This window comes from Hemitrygon akajei, chromosome 29 (assembly GCF_048418815.1).
Source record: "Hemitrygon akajei chromosome 29, sHemAka1.3, whole genome shotgun sequence".
Taxonomy (NCBI): domain Eukaryota; kingdom Metazoa; phylum Chordata; class Chondrichthyes; order Myliobatiformes; family Dasyatidae; genus Hemitrygon; species Hemitrygon akajei.
In genome coordinates this window covers 43854594-43874276 of record NC_133152.1, presented here as the reverse complement: position 1 = coordinate 43874276, position 19683 = coordinate 43854594, and the positions used below count along the sequence as shown (strand labels likewise).

The 19683-nt window shown below is 39.2% G+C and overlaps 1 protein-coding gene across 3 annotated transcripts in view; it reads right to left on the bottom strand.

Annotated features, from left to right (window-relative positions):
* The window catches only part of rerea (arginine-glutamic acid dipeptide (RE) repeats a), a 615654-nt gene that overhangs the window by 277498 nt on the left and 318473 nt on the right, over positions 1–19683 (bottom strand). For all 3 annotated transcript variants that reach the window (XM_073032278.1, XM_073032279.1, XM_073032280.1), the window contains exons 4-6: positions 18884–18989; positions 7580–7676; positions 7358–7462 (exon numbers count right to left, since the gene is read on the bottom strand). In XM_073032278.1, coding sequence (XP_072888379.1) covers positions 7358–7462; positions 7580–7676; positions 18884–18989 — 308 coding nt within the window. The remainder of the gene's footprint in view (positions 1–7357; positions 7463–7579; positions 7677–18883; positions 18990–19683) is intronic.

Here is a 19683-nt window from a genome sequence, read left to right as displayed (position 1 = left end):
TTTTCTAGTTATTTTAACAAGGTCTAGCAAACTGAAGTCAATTAGCATGAGCTTTGGTTTCTTTTAAAGGGAAGGTTAATGTGCTGACTGAATACAGACTCATTGGTGTTATACTGTTGAATAGTGTCTTTGTTAACTGACTAGACAACATGTTAATTGCCTGTCAACAGAATACTCTCAGCAAATTAAATGAAACTTTTTTTTTTTTTTTTTTTTTTTTTAAACTTTTTTTTTATTGTTTTCAAATTGTTACAGAATAAATGTGCATGAAAAAAAAGTGTTACCCAGCCCCCTCCCCTTAACCCCTCCCCCCTAACATCCCTATTAAAAAAATAAGAAAGAGAAAAAAAAAGGGAATGCCTGGATGTTGGAAGATCCCCACATACTCCACGGAGTTCTCATTTTTTTTTAAATATATGTTAAAGTTCTTTTTCTTTTCAATCTATAATAATACCTAATCTTTCCACTTTCGTGGTATCCTGGGAAATCTTTATAAAAGTCTCCATGTTGCTATGTGTGTCCCCACCATTCATCCAGGCAAAAAGATAGAAAAAAATTAAAATATAAAGGAAAAAAAAAATAAAAAATACCCCCCTACTAATGTTGTGGAAAAAAGACACAACATTACCCCCCTCTGCTGTACGGGTCATGGCAACCGCCATGATTACACACGTGAATCCCGCAGTAACCGATCCACAGCCTCCCAGCTCCCCCGCAACATAAAAAAGTATATGTATAAGAAGAGAAAAAAAAAATACTATTCTCATTTAGTATTTCTAAAATTTTGCTTTTCTCTTCTGTAATATCCATAAATGTCCATCACTTCTGTTCCTTGGTTCTATCTTCATCTTTAATCCATTACGTTTGGAAGCCTCTATGTGTAGTTAGCGAATAGATGGAAGTTCTTGTACAAACTCCTCCGCTTTTCGATAGTCGGAAAAAAGAAATTTTCTGTCCTCCAAAAAAATTATCAGTGTTGCTGGATGACGCATTGTAAATTTATAACCCTTTTCCCATAAGGCTTTTTTCGCTGGGTTAAATTCCTTCCTTCTCTTCAACAGGTTGTAACTTATATCAGGATAAAAAAGAATTGGTTTCCCTGCTATCATCAGTGGCCCGTTTCTATTTTTGGCACTTTGGGCAGCGGCCTTCAGGATCTTTTCTTTGTCTTGGTATCGTAAGCATTTTATCAAAATTGATCGTGGGTTTTGGTCAGCTCGAGGTCTTGACCTTAAAGATCTATGTGCCCATACAATCTCAATTGGAGTTTCTCTTTCCATTTTCAATTTTTTAGGGATCCATTTTTGAAAAAAATTTATTGGATCTTCTCCTTCTATATCTTCTTTAAGTCCAACAATTTTAATATTATTTCGTCTACTGAGATTTTCAAGCTTATCAATTTTTTCCATAAATTGTTTTCTTTCTGATGTCCAAGCAGTATTTTCCTTTTCCATTTTGTCCATTCTTTCAACCATGTCTTCCGTTGTAGTTTCCAAGTCCGTAATTCTTTTTTCCATTTTTTCCTGTCTCTTTGTCATTTTATCAAGCATAGTCTCCATATTGGTCATTTTTTTTTCGAGTTTTTTTTGGTTATTTTTAATTACTTTTAATGTGTCTAATTTACGCATTATTTGCCTCAAAGTCTTTTCTATATTTCTAGAAGGACTTTTACCTCCTTCAGCTGATCCTTCCGAGAGATTTGACTCTCCCTTCGATTCGCTATCACTTTCAGTTGCAGTGGTAGCTGGGCTTTGTAGTTCTTTTTGTTCCTGTTTGCGCATGCTCCATCCTTCGCGTTTGCGCAGTTCACGATGGTTTTTTCCTTTGGAAGTGGCAAGCGTTGCCACCGTCTCCTGTTCAGTATCACCGGCGATACAATGTACCTGAGATCGCGGCTCCTCGGTAGACGTGGGCCTCGCTCTTGTTCCAGCTTGCGTAGTCTTCCCGGTATTAGTTTTCTTCATCTTCTTTCCTTGAGGCATAGCTTGACACAGTCCGGAGTCGTTTATAAGCAACTTTTAGAGAGTATTGACTAACTTTTCTTCATTTAAACATTAATTTATTAACTTTTTACGGGAGAGCTGGGTCCCTGCGTCTCGATCCTACGTCATCACGTGATGTCCCCCCCATGAAACTTTTTGATGAATTGGCTGACTGAGGCTATGTCCACACTAGACTGGATAATTTTGAAAACGCCGGTTTCGCGTAAAAACGATAGGCGATTTGCACTATGCATTTAAAAAAATCTCTATCCACATTGAAATGGAGATTTCGGTAAATCTCCTCCTACTGCGCGTGCGCAGGACACAACTACCGAAAACAAGCAACATGTTTGGTGTTGAATCTCGCCGTAAAAGTGCGCGTTTGTGTAGTTACAGACTAGAAAAACTTAAAACAATGGACAGCTGTTGGCTTTCATGCAGGAGAACTTAAAAGTAAACAAAAACAAATACTGGAGTGTACGGAGGCAACCGACAGGGAGTTCACGGACAGATTGACCTGGCTGACGACGGACACTGAAAAACTGACTAACTCTGTTGCATTAATAAAGCACCTCGTTAAATGTATAAAACATGTCTGCATCAGTGTTATCTTGTATTTCCATACAATGTTACATTAGGCTGTTACACATCTATTGTCAGAGAAGTACTTGCATAAATAGGTAAACCACCTTCATACGAGCAAGAACAGAAAACAGAGCAAAGTGAGTATACTTATTTATTCAGTAAGTTATGGGTCAAAGTATTTGATGAGTACATTTCTAACTCTTCTGGCGTCAGTTTCGTTGCCGTCTGCTCCGAAATTGTTAGGTTGCGTTCAAGAAATCAATGAAATAGTGCGCTGCCGTCTGACAGCGTTTTCAGAAGTCTCTTGTTACCTCGTCCACACTGATCCGGCCAATCTGGCGTTTTCAAAAATACACACTTTGGAAAGTGTTTCTGAAAAGCTCCGGTTTTGGGGGACAAAAACGCTGTTTTAGTGTGGACGAAGGGTAAAAACAAAGAGAAAAAGCTTCGGTTACGGATTTATCCGGTGTAGTGTGGACGTAGCCTGAATGGACAGAGGAAATGCTGCAGATTGTCATTAAATAGTCCATAAAATGCTATAAGTGGCTGAAGATTTGAAAAATTCTAGTCTTTACAGCGCCAGCCTGTAATCCCCACCACTGCCTGTAAGGAGTTTGTACATTCTCAACACGACCATGTGGATTTCCTCTGGATGCTCTAGTTTTCTCCCACATTCCAAAGATGGTCAATTTAGGTTTGTGGGCATGCTATATTGGCACAAAAGCGTGGCAACAGTTGTAGGCTGCCCCCAGCACATCCTTGACATAAATGGCGCATTTCACTGTATGTTTCAATGTACATGCGACAAATAAAGCAATACAAAGCATGCAGACATGGTCAAGAGGTCCAGTTGCTGGTCAGACCAAGCATTAGAACAGAGAAGAAATAGATCAGAAGAAATGTGATCAACATAACTCTGACCACAGAATATTTGTTGATGCCAGATGAGCAAGTTCGAGTATCGCAAAATCTGCTCATCTCCTGGGATTTTCACGCACAACTGTCTCTAGAGTTCACAGAGAATGGTGCGATAAACAAAAAACCTGCAGTGAATGACAGCGTCTGGTCAGAGAATAGCCAGACTGGTTCGAGTTGACAGGAAGGTAACTCAAATTACTACACATTACAATTGTGTGCAGAAGGGCATCACTGAATACACAACACATCAAACCTTGAAGTGGGTGGCCTACATGAGCAGAAGACCACAAACGCGCTTTATTAGGTATAGAATGCTATATAAAAAAGGAAAAGCCATGAATATGAAATTTAAGAAATGTGAATTTTGATTAAGGAGAAACAGGGAGGTAAACAAGGCAGGTTTCCAATGCATATTTCATATGCCTTTCAGAAGATAATTTACAGCTAAGTACTTCTAGGGACAGCACAGTAGCACAGGGTTTAGTGCAACACTTTATGAAACGAGAATTCAATTCCCATCGCTGTCATAAGGAGTTTGTATGTTCTTTCCACGACTTCGTGGGTTTCCTTCAGGTTCTCTGGTTTCCTCCCACATTCCAAAGTCACACAAGTTAAAATGAGTGAGTTGTGAGTTATGTTGGCAGCGGAAGCGTGGTGACACCTGTGAACCATCCAACACAATCCTTGATGATTTCCTTTGATACAAACGGCGTATTTCATTGTACGTTTAAATGTGCATACAACAAAGTGTCATCTCTGCTGCATTATAGGATCCAGTACAAATCTCTTTCAATAAAGAGATTATATATGATGGACTACACAACTAATAATGGTTTGCACACATGAAACCTTTGAGAAATAGTGTACTTACTTCATTTCACACTACCACATCAGCATCAGAGGAGGTGTGAAGGATGCTGTCAGAAAGCAAACTTTGTCACAATATGAAACTAATAAAGAATTACTTGAAGGAAATCTATATAGGTACATATAGATTTATACAGGTGTATATATAAAGGCAGCTATATAGGACCCTGGTCAGACCCCACTTGGAGTGCTGTGTTCAGTTCTGGTCGCCTCAATCTTGGAAGGATGTGGAAACCATAGAAAGGGTGCAGAGGAGATTTACAAGAATATTGCCTGGATTGGGTAGCATGCCTTATGAGAACAGGTTGAGTGAACTCAGCCTTTTTTCCTTGGAGCGACAGAGGATGAGAGGTGACCTGATAGAGGTGTATAAGATGATGAGAGGCATTGATGATGTGGATAGTCAGAGGCTTTTTCCCAGGGCTGGAATGGCTGGCATGAGAGGGCACAGTTTTAAGGTGCTTGGAAGCAGGTACAGAGGAGATGTTAGGGTAAGTTTTTTTTTTAAACGCAGAGAGCAGTGAGTGCATGGAATGGGCTGCCAGCGACGGTGGTGGAGGTGGATACTATAGGATCTTATAAGGGACTCCTGGACAATTACACGGAGCTCAGAAAAATAGAGGGCTATGGGTAACCCTAGGTAATTTCTAAGGTAAGGACATATTCTGCACAGATTTGTGGGCCAAAGGGCCTGTATTGTGCTGTAAGTTTTCTATGTTTCTATGTTTTCTAAATCAGTTTTAACTCCATCTTGAGTGAAACTATTTTTTTTACATTGTTTTATCTGGCAAAACAATTGAAAATAGACTCATCCATCTGACAGTTTCTCTATTGTACATCATAGACTGATTCTCTAATGTAAATAGTCTATCGTTTTTTTGAAGTACAGATTAAGAGAGATTTGGGCAATTTAGATCGGTTTTCAGATTCAAAGTTTTTAAATTAGTTGTTTGTTAAAGTCAAAGTTATTTACAGAATGTTTGAAATTTACCAGACACTTCAAGAAGTAAGATATTTATTAAGTTGCAATACTCATTACAATAAGGTGAGTGATGTTAACGAAGTGCTTAATCCAGGGGAAAAGAGTTTTCACAAATTATTTACAATGTACATTTATAGTCAGAGCAGAAAGCCATTTAGAGCCATCGAAAAGAAAATTGCTTTATATATCTAATTTGGCCCTTTGGTTATTTTTATATATTGGTTCTAATACATTATTGGAAGGTAACATATGAAACCATGAACGTTAATTGGTTATTTGGTGTTGCAACAACTTCACATTCAATTTCAGCAAGACCAATGAATTGTTTGTAGACTTCAGGAAGGAGAATTCAAGGGAACACATTTAACATTCCTCACTAAGGGGATCACTGACGGGAAGTGTAAGCAGATTCAAGTTCCTGGGTGTCAGCGTCTCAGAGGACCTACCCCGGACCCGAACACATTGATGCAATAACAAAGAAGACATGCCATTGGCACTACTTCATTAGGAGTTTGAGGAGATTTGATATGTCACCAAAGACTCCTGTAAATTTCTACAGATGTACAGTGGAGAGTATTCTGATTGGTTACATCATAGCCTGGTACAGTGTCCAAACAACAGGATCTTAAGAGGCTGCAGAAGGTTATGGACTCAGCCAATTTCATCATAGGTAGAATCCTCCCTGCCATTTATTTATTTTTGTAACTTATTGTAATTGTTCTGTCTTATACTGTACTGCTGCTGCAGAACAACAGTTTTCATAACATAGGTCAGGGATAATAAACCAGGTTTTGATTCTGCATCAATATGCATGATATGCAGTACAGTGGATATTGCCAATTGTTCTCACAACTTGGTGATCCATACGTGTCACTACTTCATATTGTGTTCAAGATGGTGATTAAAATTCTGACATTCAAAATGATATAGTAATGTTTTCCCACTATTTAAGTTTCATATTTCAACCTTAAAACATGACGGAAGCATTATTGGTAACACTACATAGATTGAGAAAATTCAAAACAAGAACATTTTTATACTAATCAGATCACTGTACAAAAAACACAAAAAATTGTAAAATGCAAATCATTTTAAATAGGGCCACGTTAACTGTGTGTAGTACATAGACACAAATATAATGGAGTACTAATTTAATTCTCCATTTCTAGCAATGCCGATCTCCTCTGCATTTGCGAGCAGTAGCCTTGAACGTAAAGGAGGGTACACTTTCTCTCAGGATGTTCACAGGTCAGTGTGATGCTGGAGTGAAGTTATTCATATATTCAGTGAGGGCAAGAGACAAAGGAAGAAAGGAAATAAAAAGAGGATACAGTATCTTGAGAAATTGATAACAGTAAAACCAATCATTATTAATTTGCTACAGCACTAAGCAGGGAATTTTAATGTGCAACTTTTAAAATAACTATTCTATTGATTTCATAGTTACTCCATCAGCTTAGCTTACTACTTGATGTCCTTTGCGATGTCTCTCACATTTTCATTGGCTTTGTCAAGGAATCGGGCAGAACCTGTCTCTATATTTGAAACAATGATGTTTTGCACAGTTGTTCATCACTTCTGTCAAAATGAGTATTACTCCTTAAATAAAAACAGAAAACTCTGGAAATACTCAGCTTGTTTTTATCTGCTTATATTGTAGATTTTTTCCACTGAGGTTGGGTGAGACCAGAACTGGAAGTCATAGGTTAAGGGTGAAAGGTAAAATATTTAAGGGAAACATGATGGGGAACTTCTACACTCAGAGGGTGGTGAGAGTGTGGAACGAGCTGCCAGCGAAAGTGGTGTACGTAGGTTAGATTTCAAAAATTATGAGAAGCTTGGATAAGTACATAATGGGAGGGGTATGGAGAACTATGGTCTAGTGCAGGTTGATGGGGCTAGGCAGAAAGAGTATGGCACCAACTAGATGGGCTGAGGGGCTGTTTCTGTGTTTAGTGTTCTACAACTCTGTAGCTATTTCCAATATCTGCAGTCTTTTGATTTTTGAATATCACTTCCTTACCTCGTCTCTGGGTTGTAGCCTAAGATATAAAAGAATTGGTCTGGTCGTGGCTTGAACTCTCTCGCAGCAAAAATGTCAGAAAAGTGAATAATATTGCATTTCCCTCTGTAAGGAAAATAAAAGTTACAATTGATATTGTCCTGACAATATTATAAAACTAATTAATATTTCAAATTTGTTGCTTTATTCAAATAAACCATCATATTAATTACTCAAACTTGCCTGAGTGCTGCAGCATGATAGGTGTCGACATAATCCGAAATGAAGAGCTCCCGACTTCTAATTACTGGGTCTGTGATCACAAGCTCACGGCCAGAATCTATAGGAAATGTAATTATGTATGTAAATAATTTTTACAAGTATTTATTTAAAATTCAGATGTAGGATAAATGTTAGAAAATGCTAATATAATTGAATACTTGTAATAAACAGATCCCCAAGGGGAAGTTTTATGAGAGAAGAAAATACACTGAAAACAACAGGCCTTGACAAATGAGAGAGAAAAATATCATAAAACAGAGCCTGACTCAGAGTGACCTAGAGGTGGCAGCTCTGCATTTGAAAGAGAGTTGTGGAGAAATTTATCCAACAAAATAATTTATAATCCCTTATCATCAAAACCTTTTGCAATTTTCACCAGTTTCTTCATTTTATAATATCAAAATTATTTTGCAGTAACTATTGAAGCTACTATTCTATTTATTAAATGTTACATTTTTGAGATACAGTGCAGAATCAGCCCTTCTGGCCCCTCGAGCTATGCCGGCCAGCAACCACCGATTTAACCCTAGCCTAATCACAGGTCTAGTCACAATCACCAATTAACCTATTGTTATGTACCCCGTAACTGGGTCACTTACCAGCAAAGATAGAGAGGTCCGTTGAAGTCTGATGGTACTATTTTTAACAGTATTTATTGATAAAAATACACAAAAATAATATCAATGCAAACATACAGATAATATACGTCGTCAATACTAAATCTAAAAGCGCGGGTATAATAATCAATAAGAAATAGCTCTATCGTTGTCTAAGGGATAATGTATTGTCCAATGAAAATATAAAAGTCACTCAGGTTCATTCAGGCTGCAGCTTTTTGGTTGGAGAGAGAGAGAGAGACAGATTTTTAGAACTTGCCCGTTTTTCTTTTTATGATGTCGATCCTTCGAAATGTCGTTGGGACTGGTTTCTCCTTTTTAGCTAAAGCCGTTTTTCCGTGGTGAGGCCCACCAACTCCGAGGCAAATGGAAAAGGACGCACGTGGGCTTTCCACCGGCTGTCGCTATTACACTGTCACGGGATTTCTAGCGTTTCTCCTGGTGCGTCTGAAGGGGTTGTGCCCCAGACCCTCTTTTATCCTTACTCACGGGGTCTCAGATGTCAATCAGGTTGGGAGGATGCCATCCCCCAACCAGCCCACGTTGCTCATTCCTTGAGGGCTTCGATGAATAGCACAGTGCTCAATACACAATTCCGTCTCCAAGAGACAATGGCCATTTCCCGTGGCTTTGTATCGCTGAGGGGCCAGGACATTCCAAACCCCTTGTGGATTCTGCGTGTCTCTCTCTCATTTCCTGGGTCTCCTGACCTGAATTAATAGCGATCTTGCGATTCTCAAAAAGGAGGGGGCTACTTTGTACCCTTCGGCTCCTCAGAGTTGGGGCACAGGCGTAACACTATCAACTGGTGCATCTTTGGACCGTGGGAGGAAACCCACTCAGTCATGGGGAGAACATACAAGATCCTTACAGACACAGGCGAGAATTGAACCTAGGTAACTGGTGTGTGAGTGGCATCTGTTAGTCTCGTGAGACCATGGATCTGTGCCCTCTCCAGGATGCAGGCCTGGGCAAGGTTGTATGGAAGACTGGCAGTTGCCCATGCAGCGTGTCTCCCTTCTCCATGCCACTGATGTTGTCCAAGGGAAGGGAAAAGGCCAATACAGCTTGGCACCAGGGTTGTCACTGGTGGTAACTGGTACTGTACTGGTACTGTACTAATCACTGCTACTACTGCAAAGAAATGAAACACCTAATCAAATCTTGCATGTTGATACTCTCAGGTTGGAAGAGCAACAACTCATATTATGTCGAGGCAGCCTCCAACCTGGTGGCATGAACATTGATTTCTCAAACTTCAGGTACTTTTTGCCCCTCTTCCTTCTTTCTTTTTCCTTTCCTTTCCTTTCCCAATTCCAACTCACTTCTTGCCCCTTCTCTTCTCTCACCTGGCCATCACCTCCTTCTGGTGCTCCTTCTCATCCTTTCCCATGGTCCACTTTCCTCTCCAATCAGATTCCTTCATCAGCTCTTTACCTCTTCTACTGAACCCTTTCCAGCTTCTTACTTCACCCCCTCTCCCCCACCCACCTACCTTCCTTCTTATCTGGTTTCACCTATCACCTTCTAGTCTGTACTCTTCCCCTCCCACCACCTTCTTATTCTGGCTTAATCCCCCCTTTCTTTACAGTCTTGAGAGGATCTTAGTATGAAACATCGAATGTTTATTCCCCTCCATAGATGCTACCTGACTTGCTGAGTTCCTCCAGAATTTTGTGTGTGGTGCTCTGGATTTTCAGTATTTGGTATTTACATTCAAGTATTAGTTAGGTGCTAACTAATGTCTATTTTACCTAATACTCAAACTTCTTTATTTAATATCACGAAATTCACTAACTGGCTTTTTTAATTAGTTGAAAAGCAGATGATCTATCAAACAGAGACAGAATAATTCCAGCTGATTGCATGTCCACCTGCATTATTACTTCTGGATAGTTTGACACACAGAGAAATTTCTCCCTACAAAGGAATTCCAAACTTGCATCAACATTTCTGGTTTATACAGACAATCTAATATTGCAATCCCAAGACAAGTCCTTAAATATACTGTACCACCACCTCAAAATTGTTAAGTTGAGATTCCCATATTTTTCACATACATACATGTGCATCACATTTTGAGTGTGTGTTCCCACATTTTCATCTGAGCATTGCGAGTACTGGTACAGAGAATGCAGGACCTCATGAAAATCCAGCTAATATAACAGCTTTCTCCTGAGAAACTACTGTTAGCATCTTTTTGCTGTGTTCATTATGAGGGAGGGTACAGAGAGCACACATCAGTACTGTAGCATGGAGGATATCCAACTGAACTTTATTACTAACGCTGCTTGTACAGTATGTGAACTCCTCCCACGTGGGAGTGGCTAACTGAGTGGCATTGGAATGCCACTACCAAAACATTTTTTAAGCTACATTTTTCAGCAAGATGAATTTCATACTTGAGTTGTCAGCATTTACAATATATTCTTTAAACAATCCTTTGAAAATCTCTTTCAAAGTCGTTACATGTTTACACAAACACTTCCCAAATTATCTTAAGAATTCAACTGTTTCAAGCTACTTGCCCCTTCCTTTCCAGTCCTGATAGAGGGATATCCTTTTATTCTGAGGCTCTGTCCTCTAGTTCTAGTCTCACTCTTCTGGAGACAGCCTCTCCATATCCACTCTATCTAAGGTCTTTCAATATTCGGTAGGTGCTACTGAGATTCCACTCCTCCCCCCCCCCCCCCCATTCTTCTAAACTCCAGTGAGTACAGGCCAGAACCATCAAACACTCATCATATGTTAATCCTTTCATTCCTGGAATTATTTTCATGAACCTCTTTTGATCAGATGCTGCCTGACCTGCTGGGTTCCTCCAGCAGTTTGTGTGCTGTTACTGCTTTCAGCTCACTATTTCTACCAAAGAAAAACACTTACGTATTTAGCTGAAGATACCTGTAGTTAACATTATTTACCTTATCCTCATTATGAGGAAGCAACAATTTGCAGGATTGGGTGCAGGAGCAGAGAAAGCCAACTAGAATTATTTTGCTTCAGCTAATAAGGATTGGTGGGTGGCAGGGTGGAGATAGGCCACTTAGCCTGTAGGTCTGCTGGCCTGCAGGTCACCCTCGACAAGGTGTAGCACCTACTTAACACTCACCCCCTATCAGGGTCATGTGAAACCATGGGAGCAGGCAGTGGATGGTCATACAAGCATCTGGTACATATCACAAGTCCTGGTTATGTGACCATTGACGTCAGGCACACAATCTCTGAAAAGTATTAATAATGGCTTGGTCACCTGTCTTGTAAAGACACTGCTCAGAAGAAGGCAATGGCAAACCATTTCTGCAGAAAACATTATCAAGAACAATCACGGTCATGGAAAGACCATAATCACCCATGTTATACAGCACAGCACATAATGAATGAATGAACATGGATTGGAAGCTATGATTACAATTTAGATTTACTAACAAAACTTTTGCAGTCTTTCAGAAGCAGCAGCAGTTCACAGGCCATTTAATACCCAATAAAAATGAACTATGGACACCTTTGATAACACATTATCAAAGTGATGAGGGCTTGTAGTGATGAGATCACACTGATTTATCTTCAGAACGAAATCTTTCAAGAAAATCTTTAAATTCAGTCAAACAGAAACAATTAATTCCCGTATTTTCTCATCTTATTGCCAGGTGTACCTTATTCATTATATTCACTCAGACTAATATTCTTTGTATATTAATACTGAAACACGTCTATTGTGTATAGGCTAATAGCAATTCTTTCAAACGCTCATTATCCAGAATTCAAAATGGTTGCTCTTCCGAAGGAAGACCAGAGGACAGCATATTATAACACACACATTACAATTCACAAATCATACCAGACACAGTTAAAATTCTCCATAATTGATTAAATGATAATTTGTGCCATAGTTCATTACTTGTCAAAACAAGTATCACCTCCTTAAATTAAAACAGAAAATGCTGGAAATAGCTGTTTTTATTCTGCTTTTATTTCCAGCATCTGTAGCTTTTATTTGATTTCAAATAACATACACTAGTCCTCATCAAGTGGTCAGCAGTGGAAAGAGTGCTCAACGTATTGATGCAATTACAAAGAAGGCATGACAGTGACTATATTTCATTAGGAGTTTGAGGAGATCTGGTTTGTCATCAAAGACTTTAGCAAATTTCTACAGATGGAGAGCATTCTTAACTAGTCGTAACACTGCCCAACATAGAGGGGCCAATGCACAGGATTGGAAAAAGCCACAGGGTTATAAACTCAGCCCACCCCATCATGAGTAATAGCCTCCTCAGCATCAAGGACATCTTAAGAAGGCAGCACCTATCATTAAGGACCCCTACCACCCAGGATATGCTCTCTTCTCATTACTACTATCAGGGAGGAGCTAAAATAACCTGAAGACACACACACAAATGTTTTAGGAACAGCTTCTTCCCCTCTGGCATTAGACTTTCCAACAGTCCATGAAGCCAAGAACACAACCTTACTATTTTGCTCATTATTATTTTTCTGTATATTTCTTCTTGTAAACTATATTATTATTTTTCAAGTATTGCACTACACTGCTGTCATGAAACAACAAATTTCATAACACATGTCAGTGATAATAAACCTGATTCTGATTCTGAAATATTACCTCCTTACCTCATCTCTGGTTTGTAATCTGGAAAGGTAAAACTAACTACCGAAGTTCAAGACCCAGTCTTTACAGAATTAAAATAGTCTTAGTTTAGATTATGAAATTGGTTCATACTGCCCAGGATAATGTACAGTGATGGAGGGGATTCACTCTCAAAATTGTGAACTTTGGGCCAATTCAACAGTGATACCCTAAACACGTCAGTTCCGGGTGACCTTTCTCAACTCACCTGAAGGCTGGGTGTGTAGAAGAGATATCACAGGGCCCTGAACATCTGGAGAAAAGCAGTCTTATAAGAGTGAGCAAAGTGAAGCAGGCACAAAATTTTCAAAAGGAAGGTTAAAAAGACAGTGCTTTCCCTTTACATGTTCCAACTGGTCAGTTTTTAAATCTTTAAAGAAAAATTATTAATTGAAAGAATATGATTTAAGTCCAACTAGCAAGTGCTAACTGGCTCTTCATAAAAGCAGAAATCCTCTGAGAGTCAAAGAATATAATGAAGCTCAAGCTGATATTCACCAATGAGATCTCTATTTATGGACCATCAGGGAGAGTTCTCTCTTTGTGCACAAAAGGTGTCTAGTCAACCCTTGCTTTGTTCACAGGGTTAAAATATACCAGGAACTGTTTTAACCAGGATGGCTACTGATCAGTCTGAACCAACTTTGCAGCAATCACTCAATTTATGCAAATCAATCAAATGCTAAGACCACACCTGTTTCTCTTCTATTTTAATGTCAGAAAACTTAGTTTTCATGAACTTCATATCATGAACCCACCAACAAACAATTATGCTTCATGAATTGCAAGACATCTGACCGCAAGACCTTGCAAAGGATTGTGGTGACTGCTGAGAGGATCATCAAGGTCTCTCTTCCACCCATTCAAGATACTTATCAGCAGCGCTGCATACACAGGTCCCGTAGCATTGTAATGGATCCCCCCCCCCCCCAATCCATCCAACAATCTCTTTGATCTTCTACCATCAGGCAGGAGGACGAACACTGTTAGGATAAGAAACAGTTTCTTCCCCCAGGCCATGAGACTACTGAACTCCCTGCCACACCCAAGTCTCATTACACATGAAGCACCCAGTACCATCATACTGCTTACTTTTTGAACTTGTATCTTAAATACACCTTATGCTACATGTCAATCTTCAGGAATAGATTTAATTATTTGTTAATTTATTTGTGGTAATATTATATTACAAGTTGTGTGTGTACTGTGTTGTGCACCTTGGTCCAAAAGAACATTGTTTTGTTTGGCAGTATATGTGTGTATGGCTGAATGACTATAAACTTGAACTTGAACTTGAAATGGGGCTATTTAAAACAAACTTTCAAATGTTCCATCAGTCAAAATAACCTGCTTAATTTTACAACTACCAGAATACTGAACTACAGGACGATCACTCAAAACCTCTGGAAGAGTAAATTAACAGATGTGCTCATTAACCGATGCACCATTCTTTATTTGGTGACAACTTTAGTTGAAATTTCACTCCCATAATGATTAGATGTTCATTGTGATTTCCCCCTCCAGCCACAGTGAAACATTTTATTTCACTCAACATTGACAATGAAATAATGAGTTTTTCAAGAATACAGTTTTTAAGACATTTGTGTGTGTGTGTGTGTGTGTGTGTGTGTGTGTGTGTGTGTGTGTTTGTAATTATTCCATGGTTGTATTAAATATAGTGACAAATGCACAGATCTTTGCAGCAAATAATAATAAAACTTACAAATTAAAATTTTTCAATGAATGCATTGTGCATAAAATCACTACTTGAAAGGGTCACTTTGTTTAATGTAACAACAATTTCAAGACCCTTAATAAAATAATGTGTGTCTTTGGTGGAGGCATTTCACTCTTGTAAAGTGAAATGTCCCACCATTACCAACATACAAGTGCATCATACCTCCATCTGTAAGATTCAAAAACATAGCTGCTTTAATGTTTTTCGTAACTTTGGGACATCAGAGCTTAAGGTTGCTCAGGTTATTTTGAATGTGCGGAAGTTAAAAGGCAATCTCTCCACTATTCACATCATGATGCCAGCTGCCTTTATCTAATCCCATGCCTTCAAAAGAAATTAACACACCTAAATACGTACAACTAAGGCAATTATTATTAGACCATTAACCATAAATAAACAGGCAACATAATCTGCCAAATTTCTCTCTGAATGAATTATCTAATTCTGTCATTTAGCCCAAGCCCAATACAAAGTTCGGTATAAGAATAATAATTTTAAATGACCAGACAACCTTTGAAGTAACATACAGGATGTGCAGGTAAGTTTAAACAAAAGCAAGTGTTGCTATTGGAACATTAGTAAATAAATGAAAGATGAGGTTTAGTAGTACCTATCATGTAATTACAGTGCCTGCAAAAAGTGTTCACTTCACCTCTCCCCCCACCCCAGGTTTTACAACATTGAATCACAGTGTATTTAATTTGGCTGTTTTTGACACTGATCAACAGAAAAAAAACTCATTTGTGTCAAAGTGAAAACAGATCTCCATAAAGTGCTCTGTTAATTACAAATATAAAACCCATAATAATTGATTCCACAAGTATTCACCTCATTTAATATGACACACCAAATCATCACTGGTACAGCCAATTGGTTTTAGAAATCACAAAATTAGTTAAATGGAGATCACCTGTGTGCAATCACAGGTTTCTGTTGATGGTAGTAAAAATACACTTGTATCTGAAAGGTCCAACTGCTGGTGAGTCAGTCTCCTGGCAAAAACTACACCACGGAGACAAAAGAACAGTTCAAGCAACTCCACGAGAAGGTTACTGAAAAGCTTGTCAGGAGATGGATACAAGAAATTTTCCAAGTCACTAGATATCACTTGGAGTATAGTTAAGTCATCACCAAGAAATGGAAAGAATATGGCACAGCTAAAAATCTGTCTCAAGCAGGCTGTCCTCAAAAACAGAATGACTGTGCAAGAAGGGGATGAGTGAGGGAGGCCACTAAGAGACCTATGACAACTCTGGAGGAGTTACAAGCTTCAGTGGCTGAGATAAGAGAGACTGCGCATACAACTGTTGCCTGGGTGCTTCACCAGTTGTAGCTTTATAGGAGAGTTGCAAAGAAATAGCCACTGCTGAAAATAACTTGCATGAGATCTCAGCTACATTTTGCCAGAAGGCATGCAGGAGACTCTGAAGTCAGCTGGAAGAAGGTTCTATGGTCTGATGAAACAAAAATTGAGCTTTCTGACCATCAGACTAAATGTTATATTTGGTGTAAGCCAAGCACACACATCATCAAAAACACACCATCCCTATTGTGAAGCACGGTGGTGTCTGCATCATGCTGAGGGGATGCTTCACCGCAGCAGGCCCTGGAAGGTTTGTGAAGGTAAAGGGTATTTCCAGCAAGACAATGACCCCAAGCATAAAGCCAAAGCTACACAAGAATGGCTTAAAAGTTACAAAGTTCATGTCCTGGAGCAGCCAAGTCAGACTCCAGACCTCAACTCAACCCAATTGAGGATTTGCGGCTGGACTTGAAAAAGGTGTTCATTCACGATCCCCATGCAATCTACAGAGCTTGAACAGTTTTGTAAAGAAGAATGGGGAAAAAAATTGCAGTGTCCAAATGTGCAAAGCTGATATAGAGACCCATCCACACAAACTCAAGGCTGTAATTGCTGCCAAAGGTGCATCTACTAAATACTGATTTGAATGAAAGGGGTGAATACTTATGCAATCAATAATTTTGTTTTTTAAATTTGTAATTAATTTAGATCACTTTGTAGAGATCTGTTTTCACTTTGACATGAAAGAATCTTTTTCTGTCTTTTTCTGGAATCAACTATAACCAGTTGCATAAAAATTTCTGGGTACTTTCAACAACACCCCTGGACTCAGTGGTTCTCTGTAGCATTGTTGTTAAGAAGAACTTGTCAGGAAAACCAAATTCTGCCAAAATCCCATCATGTGTGTCACTTAGGAGGAAAAAAATCTGAATCTCCTTTGTCATGTTTCAAAGCACTTTAATACATCATAAATATAGAAACATAAGAAACATAGAAAACCTACAGCACAATACAGGTCCTTCGGCCCACAAAGTTGTGCTGAACATGACCCTACCTTAGAAATTACTAGGCTTACCCACAGCCCTCTATTTTTCTAAGCTCCATGTACCTATCCAAAAGTCTCTTAAAAGACCCTATCGTATCCGCCTCCACCACCGTTGCCGGCAGCCCATTCCACGCACTCACCACACTCTGAGTAAAAAACTTACCCCTGACATCTCTGTACCTACTCCCCAGCACCTTAAACCTGTGTCCTATTGTGGCAACCATTTCAGCCCTGGGGAAAAGCCTCTGACTATCCACAGGATCAATGCCTCTCATCATCTTATACTCCAAATATACTCAATTTTTTTTTAAAAAATGAAGCATTTAACACCTTTTGAATTCTTAGATTACCCAAATGCAGAACATCACAGTGCACAGAGGGTGGGGTAGTGATTAGGATTTGTGTTACACTTTAAGCATGTTGACAACATCTAAAAGCAGTGTCAAAAAGCCAAATTAAATCCACTGTGATTCAATGCTGTAAAACAATAAAACATGAAAACTTCCAAGATGGGTGGGTAAATACTTCTTATAGGCATTGTATATCCAGGAAGTGGGCAATCTATTTTTCCCAATGCAAAATATCTTCTAATATTTATTGCAACACATTCACAATGCTGGAGGAACTCAGCAGGTCAGGCAGCATCTATTGGGGGACGTACAACAGTCAACATTTGGGGACGAGAACTTTCATCATAACCACATATAACAATATTTCATAATTATGGAACTCCTGATATTACAGGATTTGAAACTTCTCCTGTGTTCCAATCTTTCATCATGGCTTCAAAATGGTTATAGAATACAGGGGTGTTTTGGTATACACGTATTGAAAATAAATTGGATGAAATGGTTGACTCCAGTCTGCCAGAATACAAGTAGAAATTTGTCACAGACCAGAATTCCTTTTTAACACTAATAGTTCTAGGAGTCAAATGCATTTGTATAGTGAATGAAGTTGACCTATTCTGTATCCCAGTACCCAGTCCAGCTTGTCCACGTCACAATTAAATACATACAGATGCATGTTTTGTGAGGATATACCTTTGAAAAAAAGTATGACAAACCACTAACACAGGAGATTCTACAGATGTTGGAAATCCAGAGCAACACACACAAAATGCAGGAGGGACTCAGCAAGTCAGGCAGCATCTGTGGAAAGAAATGACCATGGGAAGGAGGAGGGATGCCAGAGGGAGGTGATAGGCAGGTGAGGAGAAGAGGTAAGAGACCAAAGTGGGGAATAGAAGAAGGGGGAAGGGAAAGGAAAAACATTACCAGAAGTTGGAGAAGTTGATTTTAATGCCATCAGGTTGGAGGCTACCTGGACGTAGTATGAGGTGTTTCTCCTCCACACTGAGTGGTTTCATCATGGCAAAAGAGGAGGCTAAGGATCAACATGTCAGAACAGGAATGGGAAGAGAAATTAAATTGGTTGGCCATCAGGAAATTCTACTTTCGCAGATGGAGAGCAGGTGCTCAACAAAGCAGTCCCCTAATTTACATTAGGTCTCATCAATGGAAGAGAAGGTCACGTTGGGAGCACAGGATACAATAGACGATCCCAACAGATTCACAGATGAATTGTTGCCTCACCTGGAAGAATTATTTGGGGCATTGAATGGAGTTATGGGAGGAGGTGAATAGGCAGGTGTAGCATTTCTGTCACTTGCAGGGACATGTGCCAGAAGAGAGATTCGTGGGGAGGGACAAATAGACAAGGGAATCATAGAGGGAGCAATCTCTGCAGAAAGCAGAGAGTGGGGGGGGGGTGGAGGTAAAGATGTGTTTGGTGGTGGAATCCACAGATGACGACAAACCACTGCCATCAGAAGAATTAGAGGAGAAGGAACTTAAGAAAAGGTAATTAGAGGGAAAAGATTGAATGTCTCATGGTAATAAGGGTTATAGTACTCACCATTCTCATTATGACGGTCCTGAACTAGATGTTGGTAGACTGAATCAGGCACCTCTGATTGGCGATAGTACCACTTGACATTCATTAGCAGATGGTCCCGTTTGCTCTGAAATGTTAAACATCAGCAGGCTAAATAAATGAAATTATAAAAGGAACAATATTAGCTCTTTTCTTTGCACTGTGCTAATAGAAATGAGCATGAATTTGGTATTTACATAATAAATAATTGCAATCAGATCATAGATGAATTCATCAGAAAGAAAATGCATGTTTAAACAATATTTACTGAAATATTCCAGCTAAGACCAGCACACTAACAATGACTTACATGGCCACATGGTTTCAAACCTTTAGCATTTTCCACATCAACAGCAGCATGATTCATTCTATTGCAAAGCTGCCTTGGACTACAGTTCCTCTTCACCCTTCATCAAAATCAGTGTTTCCAGACATTGTTGGAAGACTATATATATGTGCATTGGATGGGAGGGACAAGGCTTGTTTTGCCATTGTTGCTTTGTTGCTTTCTGTGTTCTGCTTTTTGTTTTGTGTTCTCTGTTGCTCTGTCGAGCATTGTGGCCATGCTATGTTGGCACTGGAATGTGTGGTGACAATTCTGGGCTGCCCCCAGCACCTTGTCGGGTGTGTTGGTTACACAAAGCAATTCACCAGTTGTTTCAATGTACACGTGATAAATAAATTTGAATAATGATAGTACATTGCATTCAGCACCGAAATAATATAGATAATAATCCCTAAAATTCACAAGCCTACAGTCAAGATTACAAATCCGAAAGAGA